Raw genomic sequence first — 12,907 nt, 5'->3', positions numbered from 1 at the left:
GGGTCCCAGGGTCCCCAGCAGACCAGAAGACACAATACCCTGGGTGTATTTCATGTCCAAGGGAAACAAACTTCAGTGTCTCAGACATCAGGACCAAGAGAGGCTTCATTCCTCTTAGAGACAGTTAGGGCCTGGGATGCCACTTCAGGAAGACAGCCATAACCCAGTACACACATGCTAAAGGTCAAAGCATCCTTCCTCTTACCTCTGACACATGGATCCAGCTGGGCAGCAGAAGCACCTCGCCCACAGTTCTTAAGAAGGTCTGAAGATAAACAGAAGAACACTGCTTAGCATAGGTCCTTGAGACTCGCATCTGAACCTATCAGTCTCCTCCTGAATCTTCACACATCCCCTCAGCCAGTAACTGCTGTGGCGCACCGTAGCAGGCAATAATAGCTTATCATTGTATGTATGTTTACATGTATGTGGGCACATGTATGTGGGCACACCTCCGTGTTGGTGCACATGGGAATGCATGTGTGTTCAGCCCAAGGCTGATGTGTGTAATCATCCTCAATTGCTCATCCACCTTATCCAATGAGGTAGGAGCTCTCAACTAATCCCAGAGCTGACCAATGTGGCTAAATCTTGCTAGCCAGCTTATTCCAGGGAGCTCCTGCCCTGCCTTATGAGGAATTATAGGCTGTTCACCATGCCCATTCAACATTATATGGATTCTGGGGATCTGAACTCAGGTCTTCAGGCTTATGGGTCAAATGTTTGAATCACTGAGCCATCTCCCCAGCCTCAGGCTGTATCTTACAGATGCTGTCTCATTTGTTTCTGTGACAACCTTGTATTGCCAGTGATCAGAATGTGGACATTACAAATGCCCGGGACACATGACAGGCCTCAGCATTTCTCATCAATGGATGGATGGATGGATGGATGGATGGATGGATGGATGGATGGATGGATAGATGGGTAGGTAGATGGATGCATAGATGAGTGGAGGGATGAACAGGTGGACTAATGGACGGATAGGTAGATGTATAAATGGATAGATGGATGAATGAGTGAATGATTACAGCTCATGAAACCTGACATTAAGCCATGTAAGCCAGCTGGAAATCACCTCTACAAAGCAGGAGCTACTTATGTCTCTCAGTCAGTCACCTTAAAACTTGGTTTGGCTCATTCTTGTTCCAAAACAATAAAATTAAATTTTAGCACCTTCGAAGAGGGAGAGTTAAAGAAAAACTGGTCTTTCTGCTTCCTTTGAAAAAAGCATTAGTTTGCACACCACATAGACTGCCAGCGACCCATGTAACCATAGAGCAAAACTGAGCAGGGTAGCTGCTTCAATGAAGTTTGCCCCATTCCCTGCCCTTCCCTACTGCATAACACTTCATTTATCCCATTTCGTCTGCTGCCACAGACACCAGACTCAAACTCGGAGTTGACTCACTCTTCTGTTTCTTCCACTCAGTGGTTCTCAACCTTCCAGACGTTGTGACCCTTTAATACAGTTCCTAATGTTGTGGTGACCCCCAACCATGAAATTATTTTTTGTTGCTATTTCAAAACTGCAATCTTGCTACTGTTATGAATTGTAGTGTTAATATTTCTTGGAAATAGAAGTTTGCCAAAGGGGGTCGTGACCCACAGGTTGAGAAACATGTAGCATCTACAAAGTTGCCAAAATCCTGTCCCCCTTTGCCAAAGACACTAAGTATGTTCAGAACGCACTGTCAAAGCTTCCTTCTCCCATTCATCTTCATTCCATAACTGTTTATTAATACTCTAAAGCACAAGGGCTTAACTAACGGAGGCAAAATGTTCCTGTTTTCTCTCCTTGAACAGAGGATTGGCAAGCGTTTTCTTTTATTCCTTGGGTTTTTTTTTTTTTCTTTCTCCTCTCCCTCCCCTCTCGCTCCTCCTCCCCTTTCTTTTCCTCCTCCTCCTCCCAGACCCCCTCTTCCTCACCCTCCTTCTCCTCTTCCTCCTCATACAGCCCAGCTTGGTACATAGAATGACCCAGGCCAAGGATGACCTTGAACTTCTGGTCCTGTTCCCTCGACCTTCTCCCAAGTGCTGGGGTTACAGGTGTGTGCCACCACTGTTGGTTTGTACAGTGCTGGGGATCAAACCCAGGACTTGATGCCTGTTGGGTGAGCGCTCTTCCAACTGGGCTGGATTCACAGCCCCTAAGATTCTTTTTTTTTTAAGCCACAAATTAAGGACTGCAAGTTGTCAGGTTAGATCCTCAACTCTGCCATGGAGTACAGAAGCAGGCTAGACTGTGCATAAGTGAGTGGCCATATGTCCCTAAAATTTTACTACACAAGCAGGCCATGCATGGCTCACAGTTGCCCTGAGAAACATAGGGCAGTTCTGAGAGCGGAAATGAACCAACCACAGCAATTCACCTTTCTTTTCCTTCCTTTTCTTTTCTTTTCTTTTCTTTTCTTTTCTTTTCTTTCTTTCTTTCTTTTCTTATTTTATTTTTTTTTTACAGGATCTCACGATGTAGACTCAAAATCTCCTGCCTCAGTTTCCAGGTACTGAGATTATAGGTGTGTATATTCATACAGCTGTATATTTCCAACCAGCTGCTTGTATGAGGAACGGGGTTAAGTCAATTAAATAGTATATTTTTTTATTTACTTAATTCAACACATAAAAATATTTTTTCAACCTGCAGCACATACAGAGTTTTTTGTTGCTGTTGACTGTTATTTTACAGTTCTTATGTTCGAGGCTGAAGACTTCAGTGAGAATCTTGGACATGTGTCACTAATCCCCGTACACAAACTACAGATCTATGCTCAAGAGCACACATGACTGATAGCTACCACTTGCACAGTCTAGGAAGTGGCCTCTGGCGACTCTACCGGGCTAGAGCCAATGATTAAGAGCCAGGACACTATGAAAAGCTACACAATGACTGCCTAGAAATGCTATTTCCTGTTGAATGGGAGCTGAGAAGTGCTGGGAGCCGTTCTGGATAATTTGTCCCCAGAGCACCAGGGTCAGCATAGGCCATGTAGAAGCCTCAAATGGATGACCACTGGGATCAGACAGTCTTGAGATGGCTTTCTTTTGATCTATACACATTTTCTTTTAAAATTCCATTTGTGTTTTCAAGGATTAGTGCTCTCCTTGCTAAATCAGAAGGTTGAAATCAAGAAGCTCTGAGTGGCTGGCTACTGCTCTCCACAGGTCAACTGTCTACCTGGTGGTCCTGCCTGTTGCATCCATTACGTGGATTGTCAACCCCCAAAGGCATCTGGACTTGCAATCTCTAATTCTGTAAGGTTTTACAGAGAGATAAAGAGGAAGTAACAGGCAAAGAATAAAGCCGCAAAGCCTATGAAATGTTACCCATGTGACCTGTATTGAAGCCTGTGTTTCAGTACGTCAGCTTACAAAGGAGATAGAACCACTTTGGCCAGCTGTACCTGTCTCACTTCATTCCTACTGGGCATCTTGTAGCTCCACACTGGGCCCATTGATCTCACCTAAACCAATGATGAGCCTAGGAAAGCAGAATTGGCATGGCAGGCTGGCCAACCAAAAAAGAGAACTTGGTTGGGCAGAATTGCCTGTTTGGCCTATGGCTGATCTTTAGCTACTTGGTGGGTTCTTTTTGATTCCATCCATTTCCACACTTTCTACCTTCTAACACTAGATAGGAGAAAAAAAGATAGAGAGGGAAGAAGAAAGGAAAGAAATCCCTGAATGAAGTCAGGGTTCAGAAAGAGGGTGATATTATCACTAGACTATTTCCTGCTGATTAGGGGCATAGAGGACCTTGGGGCAAGTCTGATCTTTGCCATCCAGATATATAATTTCTTTTTGTTGTTTCTTCTTTGCACACGACTACTTAACAAACCATGACCAACAGCAATCAACAACCAATCAACAATCCAAGCCACCCTCAGGGCCCCAGCATTTCTATACCATCTGAAAAGTCCCCAGAATTTCAAACATTACACAATCGCAAAAAACTATCTGCAGCTGGCAAAACAAAAAACAAAACAAAGCAAAAATACATGCCCCAGCCAGAGCATGATGGAAATCATAGTCAGCTGCCTTGAACAATCTGAAGCAGCCCCATATCCCACACCTGGAATTAAAACAAAAACATATTCTTATAATATTTCTGTTTTTTTTTTTTTTAAAGAAACCAAAGTTTCAAAATTGTCACTACAGTGTCACACTTCCCATTTCTACAGGAAGAGGGTCTGGGATTAGGTGGGAAATCCCTAAACTTGGTCAGCCTTATAGGTCACCAGTGGGGGATGGTATACGATGCACAGGAGCAAGATTTGGCCTGCAGTGAGTGCTTGTCAAATCTCTCTTTTGCTCCTGAGGCATCCACCCACCCTCCCCGTCCCCAATACTTCCAGACACACAGGCGAAGGGCTGGGTGTGGTCGAATGGACACAGGGACTGGGACCATCAGACACTATGGTCCCAGGACACAGTACCCTCACACTAATAGATCAGTGGTCACTGTGCATAACGGAGGGTCACATAGCAGACCCACCCAGCCACTGTCAGTGCCAAGGACTCAGACACCATGGTCCACACCTGCTCTAGGGTGAAGCTGTATTTGCCGCCATGCAGATGCCAGCTAAGGACCCAGGCAGCACGACTTCTCCACATCTCCAGCGAAAGTGAGTTCTGCATGGTTGAACAGTGTGCCTGCCAGACTGCTAAGAGCACAGGGCTTGGGGCCACACCAAGCTTGTCCCACTCCAGGGCCTGGAGCCTGAGCTCAGCTACCCAAGCCCATCCTTCCTTAATACTTTCCAGAACCTGGATCTATGTTGGTCCCTCAACCTCTTGAAAAACGTAGTTCCTGGTGATAGGGGATTCTGGAACCTATGTGTTCTGAGAGATGATGAAATCTCAGACATCCAACTTGCTTCTCCCACTTTACTCAAGAAAGCTACTGGCTACCTCCCGCCCCCCGCCCCAGGGAGCCTCTGGACACCCCAGGTGCTTTCCCTGGGTGTGCCTTCAGCACTAGAACCCCAAGAAACTAGAACTATTGCACCAGACACCAAAGTGTACAGAGACCCACTTGGCCCCTGTGACTATTGCCTCCATGTGTCAGAATAGCCTGGAAGCCAGCAACATTTGTTCACTAACCAGGAGTACACAGTTATAACCTGCAGCACAAAGCTAGGCCTAGTGTCCAGACTCCACACTCCCCAATCATAGCCTTGGGCTGTATTCTCAAGAATGGGCCACCTCAAACATCCCTTTGCCTTTCATACCAGCCAAGAACCCTGGCTCAAGAAGATAATACAGCCATGAACTATCCCAAACTCCTTCCTCTACCTGGGACCATTAAGAGGAGCAAAGGAAGGGAGCATCTTGACTTTAATAACCTAAGTCACACTTGCAGAGTGTTGTCGGTGACTTCAGGAAGTCACACTGTGCGTTGTCATCTGTGACCTCCGACTCATCTGCCGGCATCCCCCACTCTACCTCTTCCTTATTGCCAAGGAGGCATCAGACTTGAGACCATGAGTTGCAAACCCAATTGGCTCTAGAGACCAGGGCGGGTGTCTAGACAGACCAGAGAGGTTGGGTTCTGGAGAGTGAAATGAAGATCCAATTTCCAGATCAAGGAGGCTTCACTGAGTAGCACAGAGCTGTCCAGAACAGCTCTTCCTGACTGTTTACAAGAAGCCCTAACTCTGTTAGGCAAGGCTCTTGATTCTTTTTATTTTTGTTTTTTGTTTTAGATGTGAGAGAGAGAGAGAGAGAGAGAGAGAGAGAGAGAGAGAGAGAGAGAATGTATACCAGATGTTTGTAGGTGCCTATGGAAGCCAGAAGAGGGTGTTAGAGCCTATGGATCTGGAACTATGGATGGCTGTGAGCCAGCTAACATGGGTACTAGGAACTGAATTCCAGTCCGCTCTAAGAGCAAGTGTTCCTGACTGTTGTGTCACCTCGCTCAGCCATGGATCTAGATCTTTCTGACTCTAACCCATGGTCCAGCCATGCATCAGCCAGTCAATGGCACCAGGAGCTTTACCTCTGTGAGGTTCCATGCAGTGTCCTCTGAGAGGGATTTATTGGGCAAGCTGAGAGACACATTTTGAAGATATTGCAACACGGTCCCAGGTCTCTGGAACCATTTCCTCTTCTCGGTCAGGTTGGCAATGATGGGGTGGTAGGCATCCACGGGCATCTGAAAGATAGTGGCCATATGGCTTCCTGCTAGGAACTAAAGCCAGGGCATTCTATAGAAGCTCAGGATGAACTCTGGCTCTGGGCCCATAAGGACAGTGCCAAGATTGACTTGTCCCACATATGGGTACTTCTGTGGAGAGCCTGCATAAGACAATATCCTCACAGCCACCTTGTGAAACAAGGATCATAAAAGACAAAATTAGCCACAGAGAGGCATACAGAGTCAATGAGTGGTAAACAAGGATCTGAACCCAAGTGGATTAGAAAGTCCAGGCACTCTCTGTCAAAGTCCCTGAGCAAGGGACATTATTTAGACACTAAAGCTAAATCGAAGCACCCACATTCTGTACGAATTGACCCATTCCTCTGATATCAGAAGAAAAGGCACCGAAGGAAGCTAAGAAGAGACAGGTCTCACCTGCCCAGGAAATCATTTCAGGGATCACTGGCTCCTCAAAATTTCCTTTCTTCCTAGCATTCCAAGGAACCAAGGGGAGTCTTTTTTCCAACCACACTCAACACCAAAAATCACCCCAAAATTGTCTTCCCTCCCTCTATTTTATTCTGAACATGACTCTGGCCCCACTGGCACAAGCCAATACCGCAACAAGTGAGTGGGGTTACGATTTGAATGTGAAATGCCATTCACAGAGCCTCCTGTGTAAGCTTTGGCTTCTAGCTGGTGGCACTGTGAAGAGATAATTGGGTCATGGCAGGGTACTAACTTCATCAATGGATTAAACCCACTGATGAGTTCGTCTGCTATAGTATGGAAAATAGACCATGGGATCTGGGTGGAGAAAGGAGGATGTGCCATTGAGGAATATTCTACCTTCAGACTCTCATGCTCCTCCCCCACTCTCCTCTTCCCACCCTCACCCCCACTTCCTGGCTGCTATAGAATATGAAGGCAGCACCCTTTCTCCACTTGGCTTTCTGCCATGATTCCACCTTGTCTCGGGCCGTCAGCAATGCACCCAGCACACAATGGACTGGAAAACCCTCCTCCCTTGGGTTGTCTTTTCGGATATTTTGTCCCAGCTATGAAAAGTGACTCACGCATGGGGCAAAGGGTAAAGGCCCCTGCTCACCACAGTATGTGCTGTGGGCATCGCTGGTGGTGTTGAAGACAGCAGAGCGTGTTTACCTGAAAAAAAAAATGAATGCTTCAGTGAGGGCTAAGTCACCGTTTGGCATCCCCAGGGAGGTCTGTCTTTATTCAGAATTTGCCAGCTTGAGGCGCCCCACAGAGGCACAGGATGTTTTGAGTATGGATGTTGCTGGGAAGATAAAGGGCTCATAAATCAGCCTAAAATGTAGATTATATGGATTTTCCCAGCAGAAATTATTTTTCCATTTATATTGTAAATTGCCTCTGAATACCGTTCATGCAAGCCATCACATAAAAGGATGATTTTATGCAAGGTCTCACGAATCTCAAACAAAGAAAGAATGAGAAATAGCCTTCGTTGGCACCCAGACTCATTACAGATAAAACACAGGATTGTTAATCACTGGACGTTATGGTTTGAACCAGAAGCCTCTCCCACACTCAAGCATTGGGTCTCCAGCTGGTGGCACTATTTTTGGAAGGCTCTGGAAACTCCGGGAGGCAGAGCCTAGCTGGAGAAGCTAGGGCCACTAGGGACCGGTCCCTAAGGATGGAGATATATATATATATACCCCTAAGGGTATATTTATATTTATCCCTAAGGGTATCTTTAGTCCACTTCCTGGGATGGTGGCCAGATCTCCTCTTCTGCTATGATGCCCCACTCAAATGGATAGAGCCCATTGGCCAACTGGTGAGCCCTCTGAAACCTGGAGCCAAAATGAATGGACCCTACTTAAAGCAGTGGTTTTGTGTGGTGACTTGTGACAACATAAAAGAAACTGATACACTAGGCTAAGGTAGACTGGACACCCACCCCAAAAGTGGTGGAGGAGATGGAACTTCTGCTATAAGAAGTCTCTTTATTCTCTCTATTGAAGATCATGGTTAATTATGAGCCATTCCCCACGATAAGATGTTCAAGGTCAAAGATGAAGCCTCCACTAGCCATTTTCTTCACCAACTATTTCTATTTCTATTGTTTTCTGATGAGAACACAGACTTCACTTTGATACTTGACCTCATTTTTGGGAAATGTCTCCCAAGTTGTTTTGGGTGGCCTGAGGAAATGACATCATCACCCTGGCTGCCTTGAGAGCAATGGGTCCCTTGGGACTTGGTGGGGTAAAGTAGCAGATGAGGTAAAGCTGAACCCCAAACACTTTGTTCTCCAAGACTGAATGACATTCCTTGCTCAGGTGCCAAGAGTTAGAGGGCAGTCATGTCATGTGTTTGTGTCATGTCTTGTCAAACTCCTGTTGACTCATGCACAGCCCAGAGATCAAGGTAGTGGAAATGAAGGCTTCCCCGCATACCATGGGAGTGGTCATGGGAGACTGAGATGAGAAGTGAGACTCTGCCGTGCCATTGGTCTGGCTCAGTCCTCGTGTGATTCTGCAAGGGGTCGTCTGGCATACAGTACCTATTCCTGGATTTCAAAGATGTATGCACTGATCTCACAATCCGGAACTGGCCCTCTTTCCTCTGCCCCTGCATGGGAGCTGCTCCGGCTTTAAGTGGCAGGGCCTGGGAACCTTGCTGGAGGAATACTCTGTCTTTCTGTGAGTGAATAAGTAATAGTGTTTGTGTGGGATATCTAGAACATGTGAACCATGGGAAAAAGACATAGATCAGTGGGTGCAGAAGGCTGGCAGAAGTAGGGAGAGGCAGCAGCATGAGCGCCACTTAAGGATGCTAAACTATTTGAGAACGATATAGAGACTGTGGTTGCATGCCTGTGAATTTGCTAAATACTATCAAATTGTTTATCTTATTTTTTTTTTTTTGTGTGTGTGTGTGTGTGCATGTAAAAGCAGGGGTCAACTCTCTACCTACCTGTTTGTTTGTTTGTTTGTTTGTTTTAATTAGGACCTGGGGCTCACTGGTGAGATGAGGCTGGCTGTACAGTGAGGTCCAAGAGATTCAAGAGAGCTTTCTGTCTCCGTCTCCCCCATGCTATACCCTGCTTTTTTTTTTAATGTGGGTCCCAGTATTTGAACTCAGGTCTTCATGCTTGAGAGGCAAGCACTTTACCTACTGAGCTATCGTTCCAGCCCTACTTTTAAAACAAAATGCTCACTTTAAATGGCTACACAGATGTCACACAAAGCTTATGAAAGCTTTTTAAAAGTTCCATGGCAAAGTGAAAAATAGAAGCATATCCACCTACCTACAGGCCCCTACTCTGAGAAACCGCCTATAACCGAGGAAGGAGAAGGTATTTTGGGGTCTGAGGGCCCAGAGGAGGATGTGTACATGGTGGACATTTGTTGAGGACCTGAATGTTTGCCACCAAAACCTCTGTAATCAGCTTTCGCATACCCCGTGGAGCCTGCAAAGATTGGGGAATATTAATCTCAGCATGTCTCCTGTGAACTGCTTGCTTGTTTATCTTGGGGAACAGGTGTTCAGAGACATGACTATGCTTCTATGCTTCATTAGGACACATCTCATATCTGCCATGACAGGAACTTGGGAGCTGAAGGGTGGTGAGGAGCCCCGTGCTGAGTCCACCACAGGCACCCATGCACTGACCAATGGCAGCTGTGAAGTACATCTTGATCTCGTCGGGAGTCAGTGCCCGCTCCCAGATGATGAACTCGTCGAAAGCTCCATTCTCGTAACGCTTGGTCTGGTCCTGCTCAGATCCTATGACCAGGTTGACATGGGGGTCCCCATAGGTGTGGGACACTTTCCCACTCGGGTCTGAGGTGCTCAGGGTCCCGTTGACATAGACTTTCAAGCCCTCCTTGGATTTCCATGTGAACAGGACATGAGTCCAGTAAGGACCTGGAAGACAGTGAAGACTCACCCTGAGCATAGCAGATGAGTCCTGCACAAGCTTCCCTCGTCCCTAAGCACCTCCCTCTTTCATGTGCCGCTTGGTCACCCTTGACCTTAGAGAATCCAACTATGGAGCATAGCAACCCGACTCCCTTTAGTCCTTTGGAGCACATGAGCTTTGCTCCAGCCCCCAAATTCCAAAAGCAACTTGAGAAGACCCTTTTTTATTTTAACACAAGAGTCACAAATGTAAACACCTACAATCATGGGCAACAAAAGGCTTGCTTAAAAGGCCAGGCCCAAACACCAACCCATCAGACCATAATCCTAGTTGAAAATCTCAGTATAGTCAGGAACAAGACGAGGGCATCCCCTGTCACAACTCTTGGCAGTCCTCACTATTACAGTAAACAAGGAAAGCACACAGGTTGGGATGGACAAAATAAACTTATCTATTTTATCAATAATAAAAGCAATGTCTAGAAAGATACCCCATGTTTATAGACAGGAAAACTTACTATTGTTAAGCTGCCTCTCGGTCCCAGTCTGACCTGTAGACTCAATGCAATTCAAATCAACTCAAATCTAGCACGTTATCCTTTGGACAGCCACCATTTGAGTCTAATGTCTACACAGAGACACAAATACCAAGGAAAGTCACATATTAAAGGAAAAAAATAAAAAACAGAGTTGGAGGACCGGCTTGGCCTCTCTTTGAGACTAAAAGTGGCCTGCCCAACTGTGGCCTGTAGGATACATGCATTCACTTGCAACTGAAAATAGCCATGAATGTGGAGCAGTGCAAAACCGTAAATATACTTAAGACATTGTGAGATCCTTCTTTGCAATTCAATGGCACAGTTCTCAAGCGTGAACTTGGCAGGTAGTAATGTTGTTTCACAGTAACCAGAGTCACTTTATAGTTTGGATCAGTAAGTGAAGCCTTGTGGTGTTAAAGGGACAAACAGATAGATCAGAGGGATGGAACAGGCAGCCCAAAGGTGAGCAATGCAGATATCATCTACTGGTAGCTGACAGGAGCAAAGCCAACACGGTGGAACAAATACAGTCTCTGCCTCCAAGGATGCCCAGAAGCCCAGATGCAAAAACAACAAAAAATAAACCCAAACCTCATCCCTATTCTTCAACCTAATTCAAAGTGGATGGTTAATGGAAATACCAAATGTAGATCTGTACCACTTCCAGTATATAAAAGGAGGAATCTAGAATAACCCCAAGCTTAACCGTGAGTTTGTCTGTCTGTCTGTTTGCTTGTTTTACTCTATGTGTATGGGTGTTGTCTTAGCTAGGGTCACTATTGCTGTGATGAAATACCATGACCAAGCCAGGCATGATGGTGCAAGCCTGTAGCCCCAGCATTCAGGAAGACAGTGGCAGGCAGATCTCTATGAGTTTGAGGCTAGCTTGGTCTACAAAGTGGGTCCAGGACAGTTAAGGCTATATCGAGAAACCCTATCTCGAATAACAAACAAAACCAAAAAATAAATACCATGACCAAAGCAAATTGGGGAGAAAAGGGTTTGCTTGGCTTATGTTTCCACACCACTGTTTATCATCAAAGGAAGTCAAGGAAGGAACTCAAGCATGGCAGGACCCTGGAGGTGGGAGTTGATGCAGAGGTCATGGAAGGGTGCTGCTTACTGGCTTGCTCCTCATGACTTGCTCAGCCTGCTTTTTACAGAACCTAGGATCACCAGTCTAGGGATGGCACCACCCACAATGAGCTAGGCCCTCCCCATCAATCACTAAGAAAATGCTCTACAGGCTTTCCTACAGCCCGACCTTATGGAGGCATTTTCTCAACTGAGGCTCCCTCCTCTCTGATGACTCTAGCTTTTGTCACGTTGACATAAAACTAGCCAATACAGATATCTTGCCTGCATTTATGTCTGTGCACCCTATGTAGATGGTACCATATAAGCCAAGAGAGGGTCAGAACCCCTGAAACTAAACTTACAAACAGTCATGAACTGCCATGTAGGTACTGGGATTTGAACCAGGTCCTCTGGAAAAGCAGCAAGTACTCTTAACAACTGAGCCATCTCTCCAGCCTATTGATGCTACATATATATATGCATATATATGTGTGTGTGTGTGTATACATACATATATATATATATATATATATATGTATGTATGTATACACACATATGTAATCAAAAGTGTGATCCAGGATAAAACACCTGTTAAACCGTTCTCCACTAAAATGAAAACTTCTGCCCCACGAAAGAACTTGTCAATACTTTGAAAGGGTCGGCCACAGACTGGGGAAACTACCTGCAATGGACGCTTTTACACTAAATATGCAAAGAGCTCTCAAAGCTCACAACAAGCGAGCGAACACACCCGCTTAAAGAGAGGTAAGAGGTCAAAGCTCAGAACAGACTCCTCCTCAGCATTCAAAACGTATAGCACCAGGAATGGACCCTGACATCCCCCCAAAATAAGCACTCATGAGTGTAGTTCATCCCTGAAGCACAGTGCTAGGATAGGGCACTGCTTAGGGGGAGGTTAGCCATGCAGCCGTGTGGTTCATAGTGCAGGGATGGGGTGCTGCTCTGGGGAGGCTGGCCATGTGGAGAGGGGGGAGGGCCCCCGGAAGCCCTGTTCATTGCACTCAATTTTACTGTGGGTTTTTTTTTTAATGCTTTTGTTTTTAAAATGGAGGCTGTTGAGGACCATAGTACAGTTATGCCACACTAATGTCCACATGTCTGGTCTGCAGAGGCAAAGGCGAAGAACTTGGTTTCACTGAGGGCAGGCCTCCAAGCTGACTAGGCTGTACAGGAAGGTGGCTGCCCCACCTAGGAGGCAGCTTCCCTCCCCTCTCCTGCC

At 46.0% G+C, this 12,907-nt stretch overlaps 1 protein-coding gene across 2 annotated transcripts in view; it reads right to left on the bottom strand.

Moving 5' to 3' along the window:
• Adgrd1 (adhesion G protein-coupled receptor D1) overlaps positions 1–12,907 on the bottom strand; it is a 112,086-nt gene that overhangs the window by 74,093 nt on the left and 25,086 nt on the right. For both annotated transcript variants that reach the window (XM_055606125.1, XM_055606126.1), the window contains 4 exons: positions 9,803–10,057; positions 7,248–7,303; positions 5,999–6,154; positions 206–265 (listed from right to left, as the gene is read on the bottom strand). In XM_055606125.1, coding sequence (XP_055462100.1) covers positions 206–265; positions 5,999–6,154; positions 7,248–7,303; positions 9,803–10,057 — 527 coding nt within the window. The remainder of the gene's footprint in view (positions 1–205; positions 266–5,998; positions 6,155–7,247; positions 7,304–9,802; positions 10,058–12,907) is intronic.

Source organism: Psammomys obesus, unplaced genomic scaffold, assembly GCF_907164565.1.
Source record: "Psammomys obesus unplaced genomic scaffold, mPsaObe1.curated_primary_1811, whole genome shotgun sequence".
NCBI lineage: Eukaryota > Metazoa > Chordata > Mammalia > Rodentia > Muridae > Psammomys > Psammomys obesus.
The sequence above is the reverse complement of the archived record's forward strand: the minus strand, read 5'-3'. Positions and strand labels throughout refer to the sequence as shown.